Consider the following 22,848-nt stretch of genomic DNA (forward strand, 5'->3'; position numbering starts at 1 on the left):
TAATGTTGAATAATATTTTTACAAATCGGCGTCAGAAACTGTTGGCCTCTTTTGCCACTCCTTTGCGCAATCAAGCTAATTGTTGTCTGTTTGTATATTGTGTTTGTCCAAATTAATAAGTCCTTGTTTGAAATCCATGCACATGAGTGTTACTGTATGTGCATACAGTAGTAGTGTAAACTTAATAATAATCTTAACTACTACAAAGTAGTTTTTTACATCAGGGAGCTAAGTCAAAGTAAGTAAATAACCGTTAAATAAATATTCTCAAATTTTTTTACAATTACATCAGAGTTAGGCAAACCATCTGACTTAGTCATTGTAGTCAGTGACTTACACCGAAACAATCCAGCTGCGAGTTCTCTACATGTTGTCCTTAAGGGCATTTTCACTTAAGTACCGTCAACGCACTTAGCATACTCCTGTGAATAAACTCTAACAGGAACAAAATTATAAAAATATAATAATTTCTTTACAGCCATTAGTATTGTTCTGGTAAAGTACGTTTAAAGCAATTTGTGCATTTTTTTGGAGTAGCTATATTGTGTGTGCGTCATAATAGAAAAATATATTAAAATCTTATACAATTTTTTACATAGAATGCACAAAATTTAACTATTGATTATATTGTATTGAAATTGAATCAACATATTTTGAAATAAAAAGGACACATTTTTATATAAAAAGCATTGACTATATATTACTGCTATAAGCAATAATAATTCAACACAATTCCTTTTGTACATTAATGACAAACGAATGAGAATTCACAACTATCAAGTATGCTCAAATTTAGGTTACAAAAACTACCGTACTTAACAATATTGTACTACCGTATAAAAGAGATTACTATTAAAACACAATTGCTTTGACACGTTTCCAAGTTAGTAGCGTGCAAAGAAAATATCTTAAGTGATTACAGATCAAGTGCTGCTAAATTTCCTTTCTAACGATGACGACAAAATAAACTTAAAATGTAGGTTACCAAGTAAAAATCCTAATAAAAGGGTAACATGATTTAGGTATGAAAAGATAATATTTAACACTTTGAAATTACTAGAGCATAAATGTGAACCTTTGGGAAAGAAAATGTTGACATCCACCTTTAAATTATAAGGCCATTGAAATATAATTGTGCCACAGTACGGTGTGTATAGAAATTTTATTGTTGTTATTATTATAAAGAAATATTGGTTAAAGAAATATTGGTTTAATAAGAAATACCTTGAATTCTTGATGAATTTACTTGCTTTTGAAAAAAACATGTTTTATTAATTTTCACTTGAAGAATAAAAAAAAGCTACATTTATAATACAGGGTATGCGGTAAACAAACAAAGGGTAGAAATAATATAGAAAAAACATTTCAATAAAACGTAGAAAATAATCTATAAAGCCTATGGTAGCGACTAAAAAAATATAAACAGGCTATATAATAGAAAGTCAGACAAGGAATTTGAATAAATTATAATAATAAGGTATAAATTGAAAGTACAGTCTTTTATTTATAATGATACGGTTATTGCAACTTGGATTATTATCTTTTAATAATCCTAATCTATGTTTATAAAAAACCAGATGAGTGACAACGAGTCTACATCTCAAGGATAATGATGAAGATGACGACGATTATAATTAGACAAATGATGACACAAAGATTATCAAGATGATGATGATGATAATGATGACGATGATGAAAATGATGATGAAAATGCTGATGATAATAATGATGATGATGATGATGATAATGATAACAATGATGATGATAATGATGATAACGATGATGATGATAACAATGATGATGAAAATGATATCAATGATACAAAGCTGATAAAAGATAATGACAAAGATATTTTTTTCTAATACGTGGATAACAATAAAGATAATGATTACGAAAATAAGGTTGACTGAAATGATTGATAAGTTGGCGTTAATCAACAGTATGTAAAAAAAAATTTACACTCTGAACAAAACGTAATTGCTTGATCCTCTCCCAAACACAACCATACTACCACCATCATTATATCAGTAACAATAACTTTCTTTAACACTACACCCCATTGGCCTAGTTTACACACCAAATCAATTTGTACAAAAAAGAAGATAAAACATGTAGGCCAGTGATGAATAGAAAACTTGGCAATTTATGCACTTCTTGTAATTCAATCGTCGTAGATGATGAGAAAAATCCTTCTCGGATTACAAGACCCCCTTCTCCAATTACCAACGGCGGACTGACTTGTTTAATGCCGAATAAAGGCTAATATACACAAGGGGACAGACAATGGTGTAAGGTATATCTAGAATGAGTCTAATGAAATGATGACATCAATACACAAAGTGTGGGAGAATGGAATATGATAGGGGACCCACCTTCAGTTGGTCCTATTGCATAATAAGACAATCTGTTCTAATTGGTTTGGTTAAAATAATCTCAAAACAACAAATCAACTAGCCAGAAATACAAAAAAAAGTTCAGTTAAATATTCTATTATACATATACACCTAAGTGTATCCTCATCACCATTTGATTGGTTGATTAGGTATCATGTGACATGCAGCCATCCTCTCAAAAACCAACATAAAGTGAACTCTATAAAGGTGCTACTGGGGGCGCTATATTTTTAACGGGCCTCGCCTCTATATATGTTTAGAAAACAGCCAACAGAAACCACATAAACCTGATGGGGATCTGTTTTCTTCCAAAAATATTTTAATGTATAAATTAATTTTAAAAGTTGTATTAGAAATTATTGCTGGTATATCCATGCATTCAATTACTCCCATTGTTAAACAAGAAATCCTTGTCATGACCTATTTTATACTTGGGTCAAATTGTCATCCAATTAATCTATTTTAATATTAATATGAAAATCGCTAACCTCTAAATTTCTATTTAGGTTAAGTGAAGGATACATTGTGAACATTTGCATATTAGTGGGAAGACAATGAATTTTGTGGTTTTATCTAAAAGAGTCATCAAATTTTTAGATGAATGGTAGTTAACGATTAAATTAAATTAATACAGAATGAATGAAAAGATAAATGTTTGCAATATTGGAAAAGCGATAAGATCAGAAATGCTAATGGCAATAATGATTAGGTAGTTACTATAGAAATCTAGAGAAGAGAGAATTTCTTCTTCATCTTTTTAAACTTGTTCAATTTGATAAGATAGCTTTGTTTGATCCACAATGAAACCTCAATCTCTCGATTTGAACCCTGGACTGTGGGAGTTGAGGAATGGTACATTATAAGCTGTCAATCATTATTATATACCAGCTTCTTTAAAACATGACAGAAATTTAAAACTACACTACTTATAACCATATCAAGTCAAGGTTGCAAACAACTAGATACAATCAAGTTTTAAAAAAAATCTGATATTATAAAGCTTGACTTGTTACCCTGTTAGATCTATTGAATTTTAACGCATTCAGGCAGAAAGCCTTCTAGATGTATTGGTGGCGCAAATGGAGCATAGCCACTTGATGGATCCCGATATTTACTTTCAATGTGTACATCACGCAAAGGTGCAAAGTGCCACGGTGAAGAGTCGTCACACTTGACCTCTTTTTAGTTAAAAGGTCGCAACACATTAGAGAGTATTTAAAAGGATCAAGTTGATTTAGTTTACATTTGGGTTACGGATTAGATCAAAATGATAATGAGTGATGTGACATAATTACCTAAATAATTGCTTCATATTCAGTTACAATATCATAACTGGTTAATTTTACAATATAGCAGTGAATATACACGTACAGTACGCACAAGTTTAATTCAGAAGACTAGATCGTACATATACAATAAACAATCAATGGAAGAACGGGTCAAATTTTAGATTTTTTGGTTTGGATTATTTTCTCAGTTTTACTTTTAGTGACAGAATTTTTGCTGACATCATAAACTTTTATAACATCATGACATAGTCATCACAAATCAATCAAATAACATTTATTACTGACCTACTTCTAGATATTACAGGACCAAATCATTAAAAAAAACTGATATCATCATATAATACCAGCAAATATCAATTTGAAACATAGTTAAGTTAAAATTATTTAAGCATTGATCAATAAACCTATTTACTCATCATAAAGTCTGCAACAATATAACGCATACTAGGCGGCTACGAAGAAGACCAAACAAGACCATATATGACCAACAGTTGCAATTGGTCAGCGACACTAACATGGCTACAAACGCTATGAATGTCCAATGGTTTTGTATGTATTCACAAGAATTGTCTATCTTTAAAGGTGTGCAAAAAAAAAATCTACATGAAAATTCTTGTGAAACTCTCTACTTGACCACTTTTTGCACTAAAAACGTGTTTGTATACAAACCACTACGCAGTTAGTGTCACATTGTGGCACTAATGAATTATTTTTTATTTTAAAATATGTCTCACCAACCACCAGAGAATTTTTCTGAAGCATCTGTAGTATTATAACATAATCCAATTTATTTAAAATAATACAGTACAGCCTTTTAATTATCTCCTTCATTACACTATGTGTATGCTTATTCTATAGAAATTGGAATTTTAGAATAATAAAGGTTCTTCACAATAACATTAATCTAAATTTATTCCCATTAAAAAAGTAATCATAGTACTATTCTATAATTATGCAGAGGGCAGAGAGCGTGTGCAAGCAATTTCTACAACAATGCATTCAACCTTTCAAAGTACGACAGTAAAGAAATCTACGGGTTTATTAGATGCGCATTATTAGGTATATGACAAAAACTTCCGGTGATCTCTGCAATTAATCTAGATAAGCCGAGATGATGTATTGTTCACTAAAGCAATGATCTAAAAAAAATAGCAACACAATGGCAACCTCAATGCGGATGCATCATTCAAGTTCACTCGTACGATACAACATTTTATTTGCGGGGCAATGACAAAATCTAATCAATTTCTAAATTTCATGTAGTTATAGCTTGCATGGTTTCCACTTGGGCACAATGCAATGACATTATAGTTCATTCATTCTTATATAGCGCATATAAGCAAGCTCTCAATGCGCTGCACATTATTACCCTGGTCATGTTTTGATCAAACACTGGAAACATGCTCCCATAATGCAGCTAGTAATCAGCGCAAAGTTGTGACCCGGTACCCATTTTATACACCTGGGTGGAGAGAGGCAAATGTAAGTAAAGTATCTTGCCTAAGGATACAAGCAATGCGACGAGAGTTGGATTCGAACCACGACCTCACGATCAGTAATCCAACATCCAAGACACTGCACCACACGCCCTCATGGGCACAACGCAAGTGAATTGACCAAACACAAGCGACATCGTGATTGGTCAAATTACTTGTTCCTATGTCATTGCCTTGTGTACAAGTGGGAACCAAGCTTACAGTATATTGCAATGTTGTACTAACTATTTTCATCTTTTTATGAAATATGGAAACTCTACATAACTCTGAATTCACCAAATATATAAGTCCAGAGCTTGGTGCAATTTAGTTACCAGTCAAAGGTCATCCTCCTTTACTTTTCTACTTTACAAAATCTATAAATTTCCATATTACTACTTGATTAATTACATTAAACGTACGTACAATATACTCGAAAAGAAAAAAATTGGAGAACTGCATTAAGTCAATATTTTGTATAGCGAGCTGTGTGAATCATTAACAGTATTGCCTGCAGTAATTAAAGCTGTTCAAGCCATGAACTAATTAAACACCTAGAAACCTAAATACATAATATTAATAACTCGATGGATAAAACATGATATCCAATCAAAAAAACACCTAAGTGACAGTTCACATTTACCTATGCAAGATTATTGTTTATCCATTGCGGTATAAAATACCTCTTATGTTTATACCCCAATGGTTTATAATAGTGGAAAGCCCAATATTTGTACCTGTAACATTATGGGTATACAATAAGGCTGGCTTAACAATAAATAAAGGATAAATCATGGTAGATATGCAAAGATTCTGGGAAAAACAGATGTCTGTATAACACGCTTCAAACAAAATATTCCTTAATAAAAGTAGGACTGTATTTGTCATCATTGTTCATCATTTATTTACCTCCATGAAAAAGAAAACTTACTATATGGAAAAAGAACCACACTTGCTAAAAAACGTAACCCAACCCCACATAAATGCTAAAGCTCTGTCTACACTATCAAACCTTATGTGACAAAAAATGTGATGTGCCCATATATTGAAACGATGACATATCACTACCATATTTGGGCACATCACTACCATATTTGGGTACATCACTACCATGTTTGGGCATATCACTACCATATTTGGGCACATCACACATTTTTTGTCAAAATAGTTTGATAGTGTAGAGAGAGCTTAACTGTATTTGAATTGAGCATTACATCAATACATGTTCATAGTTGCCTCCAAATTCATATTTAAAAGTAAAATGAAAACAAATGTAATTGTGTTAACAGCCCTGGGTAATATAGTTTAATTGTATTCACAGCTCGTTAATGAAAATAGCTATCAACAACCTATTTTTGTGGTGATTATAGCAAAGAACAGACTAAGTTAATAGGTTAATATTTCGTTAAATTATTCCACAGAGCAAACCCTTGATCATACTTTAAGCTCTGTCTACACTATCAAACTAGTTGACAAAAAAGTGTGATGTGCCCATATATGGTAGTGATATGCTTAAATATGATAGTGATATGATATCATAATGTCCATATATGGGCACATCACATTTTTTTGTCACATAAAGTTTGATAGTGCAGATAGAGATTGACTTGCCTAAGATGATTGCAGAAAAAACATCTTTAAATTTATAATATTCACAATTAAAGATAATAAGTTGTTGACACATTCAATGGAACTAAGAACAAATGTCTTCTTTTTTTAAAAATCTATTTTGAGAAAGTAACTGATGACATTAATTTCTACTGGGAATTGCTCATTTTTGAATTGTTTTTTTTGTCTAAATTTATCAATTTAAAATTCAACCATTTACTCCTAGCATTGGTTTTTTTGGCTCAGTGATTTGCCTATGAATTAAATGTTAGACCTACAAAGTCATTTATTAATACAACAATAACATGAAGGGAGCACTAGTATTATCTGACTGTTGTCTAAATCATGGTGTTTATATTGATGTAATGATCAAGCTTACAAGGCCAGGGATATTGAATTCAATGAAGCAAGATGCATAGAACAGAAGCTCACAAAACTTAGCGTGTTCTCATGGGACATTAATCAGTCCTCATTCCTCTTAATTTCTCTAGAGATTTTCCGTGAACACAAATCTAGGGCAGCAGTTTAAATTGAACCGGAACTGCACCTGGAAAATATCGGCCAAATATCAAAGGAAATGGAACAAGTAAACAAACCCCATAGCTACCAGTAATGATGTAATAATATGGGGTTTTTTTTTGATATATTGGGAAAAAAACACATTTTTGGCTGAAATGAAAATGAAAGATACGTATTATGTAAGTAAATTCTAACAAATTACTTTTAATAACATACTATTGTGGTATTATGTAATCCATTACGTGCTGGCATAATTGAAGTATTGACGTATTTTTTGTTACATTTTCCATATATGGTAACGATACAAGTTTGTTACTTTAAAAAAAAGGTACATTATCAACTTACATTATCAATAAACAGAATGGGGTTAACAAGCTGCTACGTCAATTGAAATTGAATCCACGTTATTGTTACATGTTGCAAATAAAACGTAGCCCTAGTTGCATTACTATATCAATATATTTAAATCGCACGACGGGCCCTGTGGATACGTTGAAATCAACAAAATTAGCTCCACATAAAGGCACAATGATAATTAGGATCGCTTTGGAACCACGATACAAGGCATCTAGGTTAAGCCCTAGCTCACGCTGACTTAATTAAAGCAGGCAGAAACGAGATACCTATAAACAATGTTTACGCAACCAACTTCTCGGTAATTGAGAGGCAAAGGTGATAAAATCTACCAACATTAAATGAATATTATTGGTTTAACTGTCAATCAAGTGGTGTGATTGACAGCAATGATTTGCATTTAAAATGAACTATGGTATCTGTGACTGTATCTGGGGTAAAGGAAACCATTCCAAAATGGACAAAAACAAGAAATATTGCTTAAAGATATATTGTCCCCTAAACATTTTTTTTAACATTTTTTTTTAAATATGGCATTTTAATATTACATAATATTACTTAATAGTTATTCACTTTGACCAAAAATTGGACCGAAACAAAAATTACTTACCTGAAAAAAATATAATTTAAAAAAAAATTTAATTGTCTGTCAGACAATAGTTTTTTGGTTAAAATTAAACGTTTTTTGTCTTTTTATAAGTGAAATAATATTTTTTCAGAAGTGAATAACTAAAACTGCAAAATGGCCTGTTTAAAGTCTGAATTAATTAATCTTCATTTTTCATGTTTTTGGGGGACAATACATCAAAGGAATAGGATAAACGATGCTATGAAATTAGAAGTTGAATGAAATGGGAATATATAGAACACCAAACAATGATTACAAAATATGATCCTGTGAATTGCTTGAAAAGGTCATATACACAAGACGATTATTTAGATACGATATTCCTGAACAATGTTTACTTCAATGTAAATAATCAAACGTGAAAGTAAATTGATTTAACGACAAGCGCTTGAATTAGTGCTGTAAACAAAGAGGATGTTGATAGTGGAAGGATGAATAATGAGATACAAGCTGAAGAAGGAATGTACAACTAGCCGCCGTTCAGAATTTACTCAAAATAAACGCATTTATTTTCTTACAATAAATCTTAAATTAAACCATTCATATAGAGATATTGTTTATTTCAAAATTGCAGGTTGTACCCATGTTGTTCTGTTACAATCACAATATTTTTACGAATTTAGAAGTAGTAGATTTTGGTTTTTTGGGGCTTATCCAAAATCAGCAAACATGAAATTAAATATCTCAATGGAAGGAATAATAAATCTGAAAAAATAATAATAACAAAACACTGTATAGTACTTAATTACCTATCAGACCATTCCATTATTCAATAGGTTAAGTTTAGTTATGTAATGAATTTATAGTGTACTGATAAAATAAAAAAAAAAAAAAAACATCCGAAGTTAATATATCATAAACTTCACCTTCCTGAACTTTAAAAAAAAATATATTATAATTAATTTTATAATTAAATAAGGTAAGATTGTGAACACCCCTATTATATGTAAGTTGTAGGAATCTTAAGTAGAAATGTGCCATAATTCTAATAAAAACATTGTAAACTTCATTCAGGAACTTCCCCATTATGGACTGATCCACTCCACAATGGGTAATCCAATAACGAGTAACAAAGAGCAATTAATAAATGCATAGTACATAGCCCCTTGATATGATATAACTCCAGGTAATTGTGTTTGATGTTTGAAATGTGGTGGGCTGTTCTATTTTTGACGCGCCTCAACGAACTAATGTATACACGACCTAAATAGTGCTCTGTTGATCTAGTTTCCAACTTCCTGATCCACAATTTTACACCATTCTCTGTTAATTTGGGTCGTTACTCTAATTAACGTAGTCTCTGATTTGCTTAATAGCAGGAGGTTTACAAACTGCGTAACGACGTACCTCTAGGCAGCCTAGTAAGACAATAGCCACACCAGGCACATTCTATGTTTGGCCCTGGGCTTTGTTCGTTTTCAACACTTTCCCTCCCCCTGCTCAATCTGCAAGGACGTAGGTAGCTAGGGCATAGTCATTAGTTTTACACAGCATGATTAGGCCGTTTTACACTCTCTTCTCAACACCTAAAGCTTGTTCTAGAAAAAGTCAATTAATTGCACAAAAACCTACGTTGCCATATGGGATGAATTTAAGATTTGATCAGATAAAATCTCATAATTAATCTTAATAGTCGACTAAATGCAATTTAAAAAAAAATTATCTAAATGTCAATTGGCCTATAATTCCAATTATTAAGATTTAAGCTTATAATATTAATAACATAATTATCCATCTGGCATTTTGAAAATAAATTATTAATAGACAAGAATGAGAGCAAATATTAAATATTTACTCTAGTTGCTTTGCATGCAACAGCTTCATAACTCAAATCATTTTAACTAAATGAATACCAAAACCGAATATATAAACAAAAAATATTATTAGGCCAAATAAAAACAATACACTTTTTAAGCGTCAACCTATGAATAAATTGGAGTGAAAGGAGGGAATTTTTTATGCTACTATTTTGAAATAAACTAACACCAACTCCTTAAAACATTTTGCTGTGAAACAAACAAAAGGAACTATATGATTTAACAACACTACAACTGACTGTCGACCTCTATTAAGGGGACACCTCTAATAAAGGGAAACTTTGTTGTGTTGATGAGGCCAGAATAATATTAAAGTTGATAATGATACTAAACAAACTAAATTAATTTATTGTTTAATTTATTTCTAATGGTTCAAACCAAATAAATCAATGTTGTCATGTACTTGTATCAGAGGAAATAATCAACCATAAAACAAACTATTACAAAAAAACATAAAAATTACATGACTATAAATCACATGTCTTGGCAATCTAGTTTGTTGATTGCCGCTGGGGTACTAACCAAATTCTCATACAGATAACATTCAAATTATGGAGAGGTTGTTTTTTTTAGGTAAATAGGTGTGATGTAATAGATAGTCTTACATTTGAAGATTGATCTAATTTAGAATTGGTTATATAGTTTAAGCGTTTACTTTCATGCACTCATAATTTCAAGCAAAATTAATTTTCGCGTCAGAATATTGTATTTTGCAACATTTTTTTACCCTCCTAAAAACAGTGAGGAGAGTAGGATCGTGTAAAGTTATCCAATCAGCACCAAGCATTCTGCCCAGTCTCGTCATCATGTTCACACGGCTAACATTTTAAACAAGGTCAATCAAAACAAAATAATGAAAGAAAAATTATTTAATTTTTCCTGCTGTTCCAAATAATATTTTCTCACAAGGTCAAAAACCATAATGAAACAACTTCTTTGGTAAATGGTGCATATCAAGGAATAATAAAAGAAAACAAAACTGGAAAGTTGGGGCAAAAAGTAGGTTATGAGGCCGAAATAATGTATTGTTAATTGTTAACAGGTTTTTTGCGCGAAATTGTTTCTACGTTACAAGCAAGAAACTTAAGCGGAATTACATGTTACAATCTCACCTTGATTTCAATAGGTTATTGACATCGTGGTTCAACTTTATGTTTAACATTCACAAGACACCGTTTAAAGAACATTCAGAACACCAATCAACATGACCGGTATTAAATATACCACATTCCATACGATTCTAGGTCGTCGATACTGGGGGCATGCGCACAGTGTGTAAATACAAATCCCCTCGGGTGTGCGAGCTAATACTTGGCCCAGCTCTTTATTCGGCTCTGTTTGGGGGAATAACGCACATAGCATAGATTCAAGGAAATTCTTTTAATTACCGTACATCCTTCGATAATGCGATCTTAACAATCAGGTTACCGGGTCATGCGTCTATAAATAAACAAGAGCTTGAGACAGGAACATGAATGTAGGTTTGTGAAAATGAAAGACAAGAGGATTCATAGTACATCTGTTTTCGTAACAGCTTGTTGCGACTATCACACAGCTGACTTTGGATATAATTATTGTTAATTGTTTGATACTTTAATATAGTTAATTCTGCACGCAAAGGTTTTAACATTGTACCATTTATTAACAGAATATGATCAATCAAAGTTTAACCAGGGTTTTTTTAAAACGTTGAACTATCTTTATACATTAATTACTTTTAAGAAAAAACTCTCCAAAGTGCCTTATTAATGGTATCCCCCAAATACTGGTGTTGCCCCATTGTTATGCTGTTCGTTCAACTAGAACGTGTCCCCTCAATAGGGTTGTCCCCTGAATAATTGGTCAATGTTTTCTAATTATATGCAAATTTAATGCAAATTATTTGTTATAGTTTAACCATACACTTAAATAATTCTGGAATCGTCAGTAATTTTATGACTCAAATTACATTTTTCTTTTCATATGTTACAGGAAAAAATTAAAGTCATTTAAATTATAAAAAAAACAAAGTGAAAGTGGACAAGGTAAATAAATAGAAATTTAATTTCATTAATATTGATAAAAAAAATGAGGACAACTAATGGACCACATTTAATTTGGAGGGGAAGTTTTCACACAATAACGTTACATCACGCTAATAGGCATTACGTGTAAAGCATGTTTTTAATTTACTTATAATGTTTGGTGTGTCAAAGTGAATTAGCACAGATGGTTTTGATGAATAAACAGTATAGAGCATTTATACAGAACAACAGTACGCAGCATTTATGGAGAACAGTAGGCTACATTAAGTACACGCAGCTATCACATTTATGTAATAAGGTCAAACGATTGTAATAAACCTCATTTCCAAGTGGAATTAAGTAATGCCGTGGAGATATTAAGCCGATTGAAACCGACACATGCAGCTTTACGAGAACGAACAATTGGAAATGTAACGAGATGTACGCACATAATTGGTGTAGAGGCACTTTGCCGATACCATCATGGGCTTTTATTTGTAATGGTTTTAGACATACTTGTGTCTCCTCCTATCATGACAATAGTTCAGTGTTAAACCATTTTAATATTAATTCTATAAGAACATGTGTTATGTTTAAAGTACAATGAACAATAGTATGATTGTAAACAATTCTATTAATTTATAAATAAAACATGAAATTGGCTTTGACGATAAATCACTTCATTAACTTGCACAAGAAAAGTACATTCATGTTATCTTTTAAATTCATGTTATAATTCCTGTTATCTTTTACATTTATGTTATCTTTTACATTTATGTTATCTTTTACATTCATGTTATAATTCATGTTATCTTTTACATTCATGTTATAATTCCTGTTATCTTTTACATTTATGTTATCTTTTACATTCATGTTATCTTTTACATTCATGTTATAATTCATGTTATCTTTTACATTCATGTTATAATTCATGTTATCTTTTACATTTATGTTATCTTTTACATTTATGTTATCTTTTACATTCATGTTATAATTCATGTTATCTTTTACATTCATGTTACAATACATATTATCTTTTACATTCATGTGATAATTCATGTTATCTTTTACATTCATGTGATAATTCATGTTATCTTTTACATTCATGTGATAATTCATGTTATCTTTTACATTCATGTTATCATTTATGTTATCTTTTACATTCATGTTATAATTCATGTTATCTTTTACATTCATGTTATCATTTATGTTATCTTTTACATTTATGTTATCTTTTACATTCATGTTATAATTCATGTTATCTTTTACATTCATGTTACAATACATATTATCTTTTACATTCATGTGATAATTCATGTTATCTTTTACATTCATGTGATAATTCATGTTATCTTTTACATTCATGTTACAATACATATTATCTTTAACATTCATGTTATAATTCATGTTATCTTTTACATTTATTTATCATTTACATTCATGTTATTACATCCTTTCTTAGAAGGAACTGCATTTTATTTATTTATTTTTTATTACTCGATAAAGGTTCCAAACTTGCAAGAAGACAGTTGGCATATCTAGAATTAGTGTGTTAATTTTTTGTTAAATAACCCCTATTAAGGCAAAATTTGTTTGTGTCCCAAAGGTGGTCCTTTAATAGAGGTTCTATAATAATATAATATTTTTAATAGTCAGGATACAATACACTCATTTTGACTGTAAATGCTTTAATAAAATATACTCTAATTTGAACTGACAATTTTAGCAAGAAAATGGAGAAGTTGGCGTCTCTAGAAATAATGTGTTTTTTTGTAAATAACCCCTATTAAGTCAACACTTTGTTGTGTACCAAAGGTGGTCCTTTAATAAAGGTTCTATTAATATTTTTAATAATTAGGATGCATTCCTTTTTTACTGTAAATGCTTTATTAAAAATGTACTCTAATTTGAACTGACGATTTTATTATGTTAAACTTTTCACCGAGATCAATATGTCCATCACTAATTACTTCTTCAACATGCCCTTACAATTGTTATGGTTTTTACGACATTTCCAACGCCATGTTTATGTATATTTTATGACCATCTAAACATTATATGAGCAACAAAGGATCATATCCTATTATATTTATTAAAATTTGAGTAATTTGTGTTTGCCAAGAATTATGATGAAGGTATACTGTTTTCTCACAAGCTTGGCACTTTCTTTCTGGCTGTTTTTGCTTTATCATTACGATATAGCTTTTTGCTTATATAAGTTATCTCCATTGAGATCCAGCCACTGATACCCACAGCATTGTACTTTTTTCATTGCTTATTTTATTTTGTATCTACATTGAGATCTAGCCACAACTCTAACAGCATTGTCATTTTTCAGTGCTTGTTTTATTTTGTAGATCTCCATTTGAGATCCAGCCACTGATACCCACAGCATTGTTCTTTTTCAGTATTATTTGCCGTTGTATATCTGTACTTAGACACTACATTGAATCAACCATGATTAAATTCAATCACCTATTGCTTGGATTGTCCAAAGTTCCTTGTCCGGAGCGTCCAGATTTGGACTATTCCATTTCTATGATATTCAAGGTATACAGTTTCGGTCTAGTCCATTATAAAGATCGAATAACCTGATAACTGACACACTAGAAAGTACAGTTGACTGGAAGTAGACCACTGGTCAACCTCTCTAAAGCCTGTCCTAGATTAATTACCATTGGTCACTGGCTAATGACCTATCAATGACTTCCAATGTACTTATCTGACCCTGAATGACCTTTATTGACAGAGGTCTTGTACCTTTATTGACTATTGATTGGGTTCAAGACCTTAAGAGATTATACAGAATGGAATGAACTGTTTTAATTAAAGGACACCTATACATCTGCATGTTGTATAAGAGAGATTAGCATTGCAGACTAGAGATCATAGGGATTTTATTGCAGACAGAAAAAAATGATTAAATAAGACAAATTATTGATTTTTGTACCCAAGATTATTAACGAATAAATTATACTTGTATTTTATAATGTAGATTTGATTTAAAACATCTGCAGCGCTTATGAAAGTCACGACATAATAAATTGAATGAGTGGGGCAGATGTGGCAATTTGGAACAAGGGATTAGATGACTATTTATTAGAAATGATAAAACATCTTATAAAAGTCAATGGGTTAATTATCGATGAACACTTGTTTACGATTAAAGGTCATGACCTCAAGCACATACACAAATCAAATAGTCATTTTGACATTATGTAAATTTTTTTGGGATCATAAAATTAAATAGAGTGAAGCTCTATCTACTAATGTTAAATCACATTGATACCCCTTGGATAAAATGGAAGAGTCCAAGAAAGTAACAAGAAACTTTTTTATGGAAAGTTCTATTTCACAAAATATACAAAATGACGATGATAAAAAAGGTGATGATGAGGAAAATGATAATATTATAGTGATAATAATAATCATATCGAGGTATAATAATGATAAAAAGATGATGATATTGTGATAACATCATACAGAGTAGCCTGATGAAACAATGTATTCAAATTTATACAGCGCATCATAAATATTTATATTATAAAGTAACATTTAATTTCCTCCAAAACAAATTAGATTAGTTGATGAAGCAGATTTCCATAATTTGATAGCGCAGCATTCAGTGAGACTATAGGGCAATTAAGGAACATTCCCTGTGGTAGCTTTCACGTTTCCGCAACCGTTTCACCTCGCAGACGAGGTCCCAAAGCAATTGAAGATGATTTATATTGTTCTATTTCCATCAAAACTAATTATGTGTACTGTTTAGTTCATATATCAAATGAGATATCTACACAGCACATCCATCATATCTGCTTTAAATTAACAGTTAGATTAACGAGTGAGAGGCATCGTTAAAGATTGTCAATATGGGAGTGATGATAGGTTGTTCTATATGTTTTAATGACTAGTTTCGATGATGTTTGAGCTCTAATTATTCTAGTTTACTAGTTCATCTTCAATGTTTATGATAAATAACTTTATCATTTCTTGTTCCATAAACAATCCTATGAAACAAACATCCAAGTTAAGCAATGGTATGACTCTCCCAATACCGGACTCAAATCTGAAAACTAGAAACTCTCCCAAAATTCTTCTATTTGGTTAAAAAGTACTAATAAGGCATGAACAAACAAAACCCAGATATCTTCGCCATGATAAACCGTAAAAGGTTAAAGAAAATAATAATGTGTTCCCAACAGAGTGCAAAATACAGTATATGTGGGAGACAAGAATAATCAATGTCGATGTTTAAGCTGTACTGTATTTCCCTGTACATGCCTACCAAATTCAACAAACACAATAACCATTACATGTATTCACGCAATCAAACATATTATTTCAGATTTACAAAAAACAAACAAGTTAACATGCTATAATATGAAATAGATTTCAAGAATGCTCCAATTAGGAGAACTCCTAATAGTATGCTAATGTAGTAATCAAATTTGTTCTACTTCCATAAATCGACAAGCGAAATGATTTGTTGTGCTGATTTAATTCATGTTTCTCATTATTAGACTTAATGTCAGACAGTTGACAATTACCAATTTAAAGACCTAATTTATTTAATATTTATTTGTACTTTGTAGAAAAGAAATGTTAAGATTTGGATTTTGAATGTTCGCTTATTAAATAACTGAATAAATAAATAAAAACTCTCTAAGCCACAAATCAATGAAGCTATAACTCAGGTGTGGTACTCAGATATGGTACTCAGGTGCAGTACTCAGGTATGGTACTCAGGTACAGTACTAGGGTGTGGTACTCAGGTAATGGTACTCAGGTGCGGTACTCGGGTATGGTACTCAGGTGCGGTACTCGGGTATGGTACTCAGGTGTGGCTAGGTATGGTACTCAGGTGAGGTACTCGGGTATGGTACTCAGGTGAGGTACTCGGGTATGGTACTCAGGTGAGGTACTCGGGTATGGTACTCAGGTGTGGCTAGGTATGGTACTCAGGTGTGGTACTCAGGTATGGTACTCAGGTGTGGCTAGGTATGGTACTCAGGTGCAGTACTCGGGTATGTTACTCAGGTTTGGCTATGTGTGGTACTCAGGTGAGGTACTCGGGTAATGGTACTTGGGTAATGGTACTCAGGTGTGGTACTCAGGTGTGGTTAGGTATGGTACTCAGGTGCGGTATTTGAGTGTGATACTTTTCCTTCACCCAGCAAGTCAGCTAGATAGCCTCAACTTAATTGGCAGATGATGACACACCTAATAGATACGCCTTAATTCAAGGACTTACACACCTACACAAAGTCATTACACTTTTAATATAGATTCCTAATCTGTATATAAAACAGGGAGTGGCCATGATTTAAAGTGGCCATGGTCAAGCGAGGATAAGTCTACTGGCGTGAAAGCAATGAAAACATCTGCAATAAATACAAGGACCTTCATATCAATGATCAATAATTTTAATTTCAAGATCCTATATTTCAATTGTCCACAAACTGTCTGATACAAAATGTTAAGTTATCTACATACTGATAAATTACCACAAATTTACAATTGAAACTGAAGTATATTCTGTCAATCAATTAATTAATTGCTATTCACAAAGTTTCTCGTAATTAAACAGAATTAATCTATCAATTTGACACTGTTTAAGAAGTTGATTACTAGTTTAAGAAGTTGATTACTAATTTTCAAAAGTGTCGTCTTTGTTACATTTCATGGTGCAAGTAATGTTCTTGTTTATGTGACTGATTTATCGAGTGTTTTCGAGCTACTTGAATTTTTTTTAACTAGAAAGGACTCTGCAAAATTAAATGTGCTACTCAAGATAAGTAGCTTATGAAATGCAAAGACAATCAAAAGGTCATCCTTTGACCTACTTTATGGATGAGTATCTAAAACGATAACACCGCAAAATGTTTTCACCGATTTAGAAGCAATAAGGAAATCCAATCAAAAGTGTAAAAGGAAAACAGGACTGTGTTCTTTTTGTTTCGTCCACGAGTAATCCGTCGCTAATTGCTTTCTTAAGGGGAAAGCATTTGTTGGATTTGTGCTTCTGTTTGCGACTGATGCAGAATTACAATTATAATTCGGTTGAAAATTCACAGATGTGTATAATTGAGAAAACTCAGCATTATTACAGATATAAAGTTAGCCTTTGTTCTATCGTTAAAAAATTAAATTTAGTTTAGGATTTAGTTGAATATTTACTTTTACAGCTTTAAAAACAATTAATAGTTTTTTATTTTATTCACACAATTTGACATAATTCTAATAGCACTAGGAATAGCACTTTAATCATAAAAGTGCTGTATAACACAGATTGCAACAATTTATATTTTTATTCACAATAAAATATTAATTTTGAGATTGGCATGTCCACACTATCAATCTTTATATGACAAAAAAATGTGAAGTACCCATATAGGGACACGATGATGTCATATCACTACCCTATTTGAGCATATCACTACCATATTTGGGCATATCACACTTTTTTTTGTCAAACTAGTTTGGTAGTGTCGACAGAGCTTTAGAGTTGGGGCAGTGCCAGTCAGTACGCACGTCTTGTCTGTATACAGGAGTTATATTTGTGGATCTGTCACTTTCTGTCTAGCAAAAAAAATATTCTTCTAATGATCGCATAAAGTTCTAAATAAGCAAAGACTAAGATTAGACAGCCAACAGCCAATAGAAAAGCCTAAAAACAAGGATAATTCCATTATCTCACTAGGTAGAATATAAATTAGGTCACTAATATTTATAGAGATAATTCTATTAAAGATCCCTCACAGATAGAATGGTAGAACCAATGATAACATAAAACTCTTTGTAAAGTTTTATAACCACAAGGAAACAATACATTATCGATCGACCTAATTTAATAACCACAGCATCTCGTCTCGTCTATACTATTTTCCTAAATTAAATAATTAAAAGTGCAGAGTTCTTAATCTGTTTTTTTCTAATGTTTAGATTAAATACAAGAGGCACTATATTTATTGATCCATGTATTTGTGTCTGTATGCATTAAATTTTCTAATGAAAAAAATACTAATGTGAAAGTGTATCTACCCGAACTATATCTCAACATGTTATTTATATAATGCAAATCCAAGAAAAATATATAAATATCTTATTCTTAGAAAATGGTTTAAATCAAATTGTCATTTAAATAATGTAGAATGCATAGAGGCTTTACAAATTTACCCAAATATGCAAACATTTTTTGACTTCCTTTACTCATTTTGAAAACTTAAAGCTTCTCTACTAGATTAATTTTCAGTATCTTATAGTACAGTAAGTAATATTTGGATATAGGTGGTTGTGCAAACATTTTCAGCAAGTTTAATTTATGAAATTCAGACTTTTAACTTTTAAAATGATCAACAGTTTTGATTAAATACAATTACATGCCATAAGAATATTCCATTAATCTATAGGTAATTTAACTGCAAGAAAAATAAATGCAACATTAAAATGAATCAACTAAATAACATTTTTGAAATTCTGTGAATAATAAATTAAAACAAGAGGGGGGAAAAGGAAAAAAAAAAGAGAAATAATATTTAAAGAATTAAAAAGTTGTTTATGAAATGAAAGATTCCAAATAATCCCATAACACACCATAAATCAGTTAGTATTAACTGCTAATTTGGAATAATCTATTATGGCCAAAGGGTTTTGAACTTCATACAACCTATTACTCGCAATTCATTCCAAGATATATTTAGAAAATATATACCCAGAGTTATAATAAATTAGTCTTACAATACAATAGCATTTCAAGCTATGAAACATACTCTTACAATATGCCTCAATGCCTTTGACTCTGTCTATGGTATAACAATACTGTTTAGAACTAGGTTTGTTTGTCAATATTAAAATCATATTTATATTTATTTCTACAGCCTCGCCGCCTGGGCTGCCCTGGAAATACACCTTACAAGATCTCTCCATTCGTTTTTATTCTGTACAATTGATTTAATTTTTGCTAGAATCAGTTTTGAGTTTGTAATGAATTTTAAGTTGTTATAAAGTGTTAAGGGTTATTTATTGCTTTATCAGATAACCAGTTAGTAGTAGTGTAAATATGGTTTCCAAAACTGTACTGGTTATACAATAGTAGACTCTATTACCTCTAGAAAGTTGCACCTTTCAACATTGATGGGAAGGAAGAGGACTAGAACCGAATGGACACCTCCCAAACTCTCCTCTTTGGAATTGCAAATAGGGACAGCTAAAGTTTGGTCTCTAATTTAGGCAGTTTTTGAATCATAAAAGTATACAGCTCAATTTTTGGTTAGAAGTCTGTGTAAACTGAATCAACAGTTGTTCCTACAATGGATAGCAATTAAAAGTTAATTTGGAACACTCTATTATAGCCTAGGGGTTTCAATGTCACAATAACTATACATTAGAAGTTGTTTTATAACCTACACATGTAAAACTTCCCTAAGGTAAAATAGAAAGGTCAAATAAAATGCCATTCAAGCACATTTTGAGTAAGTATAAAAAAATAGAGGGCAGTCTTTAATGAAAGTATAATATCAGAAAATACTGTCTCTCTTCTTTATCCACTTTTCTCATCCTTAAGCTCTGTCTCCACTATCAAACTACAAAATTTGATGTGCCCATATATGGACATGATGATGTCATATCACTACCACATTTGAGCATATCACTACCATATTTGGGCACATCACACTAGTTTGATAGTGTAGACAGAGCTTTACAAAACAATGTTTCACTTACCTCAGAGTGGAAGCTAACCGACTTGCTATCTACCATCTGCCTGTGGTTGGTCATAATGGACACTTTACTCGTGAAGTGTTTTTTGATGAGGTTTTCACGAGATGTCTCTTCGCTCTCCCCAAAGTCCATTGGTTGCTTCGACAACGAGCCAAGCTGAGTTAAGAAGAGAACATAATAATAAATGAAAACAGACTGAAATTAAGGTAGAGGACTTTTAAAGTTAAAGTCTTTTAAATTTATTCATAATTAGACAGGGCTATCAAAGCAAATTCTCATTAGCCAAGCCAACATATGAGGTGAAAGAAAATTTGAGGTGCACCATTTCATGACCACCACGAGTTACTTTAGCTTACTAAACACAAGATAAGACTGATGCACAAAAGAAAGCATTAAGGGTCTTTCTCACCTGTCCTGGCACGGTTATGGTCTGGCACTGGCAAATCAAATCGCATGCCAGTGTGTCGTTTTCACGATGCTCCACGCGACTATGCACCAATTAATATGCGCGTTGCTACGCAAAAGTGAAACATTGACGTTCGGAACTGGGCCAGAAACAGGTGTGAAAGACCCTTAAAGGTTCAAATCCTGTCATAGTTTCAGGACTTTTCTGACAGCCAATACAACACCACTTACTGCGCCTCCTGTAATTGGAGAATCATTTTCTGTTGTATGTTGTGAAAAAAATTAATAAATATATATCACTTACAGAAGGGTCAGTTGGTTTGTGGTCGGCCTTGCTACCTTCTTGGGAGTCATTAGACACCTGTCTCATCAAGTCAGGTCCATGTACACCAGATATGTGACTTTGCAACTGCGATTGTAGCTGATTCACTTTCTAAAAAAAAAGAGATGATATTAGGATTGGCTTTTGTTTTTATGATCGATGTAGTTACACCATGTTAATTCATTGTTCATGTGGGGACATTGGAGTGTGATCACAAAAGGATTCACTTTAACTTGTCATGTTATCTATTACCCGCTTCCCCCAGAGTTTTGCAAGGCAATGTGAAATGGGTATAAGTCTCTATCAACTTTGACCTTACCATTGCTTCTTTGTCATACTTGATTTGTAGTAGCTGTGCCTCTAGTAACCAATGTTCTCTATCTTGTTCCAATCTGCTGATTTTATCAGAGTTGGAAGCTAGTTGTTGAGCTAGGCCTTCCTTGCTTTCTGTTGAGCTGACCAGCACCCTACGATTGTTCAATGCTTGTGTGTATGGAACAGAGTCCGGAGAGGGCTGAAATTTATTATAAAATATATCATAAAATCTTAAAAAGAAGGAAAAGAAACCCATCTTGAAAAGAACCCCTACCCTCTGTGGTTTAATCCAAAAAGAAGCCCACCCAAGATTCCTAAAAAAAATGGGCTCTTTTCGAGGTTTTATTGCGGTATATATAATAAATATAATATAAAACATATTATTAATTTGTATATTATTGATAGTAGACCTTTCAGAATTTTATATTAAGATATCTTTTTATTTAATTTTCTTTTTTAATAATTTCCTTAATCAGGTAAGTTAGAATGCAAACATTATAATCTATGCAATTGGTAATACTAAAAAACTTTTGCAAATTGTTACCTTATTGAGCATAGCCATATAATTGACCGATTTCTCTCTTAATGTTGAGACCGTCGGTGATGTCATTCTTCCCTGTTGATCATCATCTTGTATAAAACTATGTCCTCTGGTTCTGTAACTAGTTGGTGCACTAAACATGTCCACATTTGACTTCATAAAATTTGATAACTAGCAACAACAAAATTGAAATGAACTTGAATAAAACTATAATAATAAGATTTTTTTTCATTACTTTAATTTGTTAATTTTTATAAATTCTATTTATTTTAATTTAGTTTTTAATTGATGTATGTTATTGTCTTGTCAAATTGTATTATAATGATCAGCTTTGGCTGGATGGACGACCCTCGTAAAATATTGAAATGAATAAATAAAGCAAAAAAATGGGGTAGTCACAGAAGCTATCACAACTGTAGGTGCAGCATAGTGGAGTTAAAGGCTCAATAATGTTTGTT

The 22,848-nt window shown here is 31.7% G+C and overlaps 1 protein-coding gene across 2 annotated transcripts in view; it reads right to left on the reverse strand.

Moving 5' to 3' along the window:
* Positions 1-22,848, reverse strand: part of LOC144851967 (protein phosphatase 1 regulatory subunit 21-like) — a 51,733-nt gene that overhangs the window by 23,563 nt on the left and 5,322 nt on the right. For both annotated transcript variants that reach the window (XR_013614248.1, XM_078709642.1), the window contains exons 12-15: positions 22,394-22,561; positions 21,854-22,048; positions 21,517-21,645; positions 20,811-20,963 (exon numbers count right to left, since the gene is read on the reverse strand). Coding sequence is in view for 1 of the 2 variants with exons in the window: in XM_078709642.1 (XP_078565768.1) it covers positions 20,811-20,963; positions 21,517-21,645; positions 21,854-22,048; positions 22,394-22,561 (645 nt within the window). In the remaining variant the exon portion in view is untranslated. The remainder of the gene's footprint in view (positions 1-20,810; positions 20,964-21,516; positions 21,646-21,853; positions 22,049-22,393; positions 22,562-22,848) is intronic.

The sequence above is a fragment of the Antedon bifida genome, chromosome 9 (genome assembly GCF_963402885.1).
Source record: "Antedon bifida chromosome 9, ecAntBifi1.1, whole genome shotgun sequence".
Taxonomy (NCBI): Eukaryota; Metazoa; Echinodermata; class Crinoidea; order Comatulida; family Antedonidae; genus Antedon; species Antedon bifida.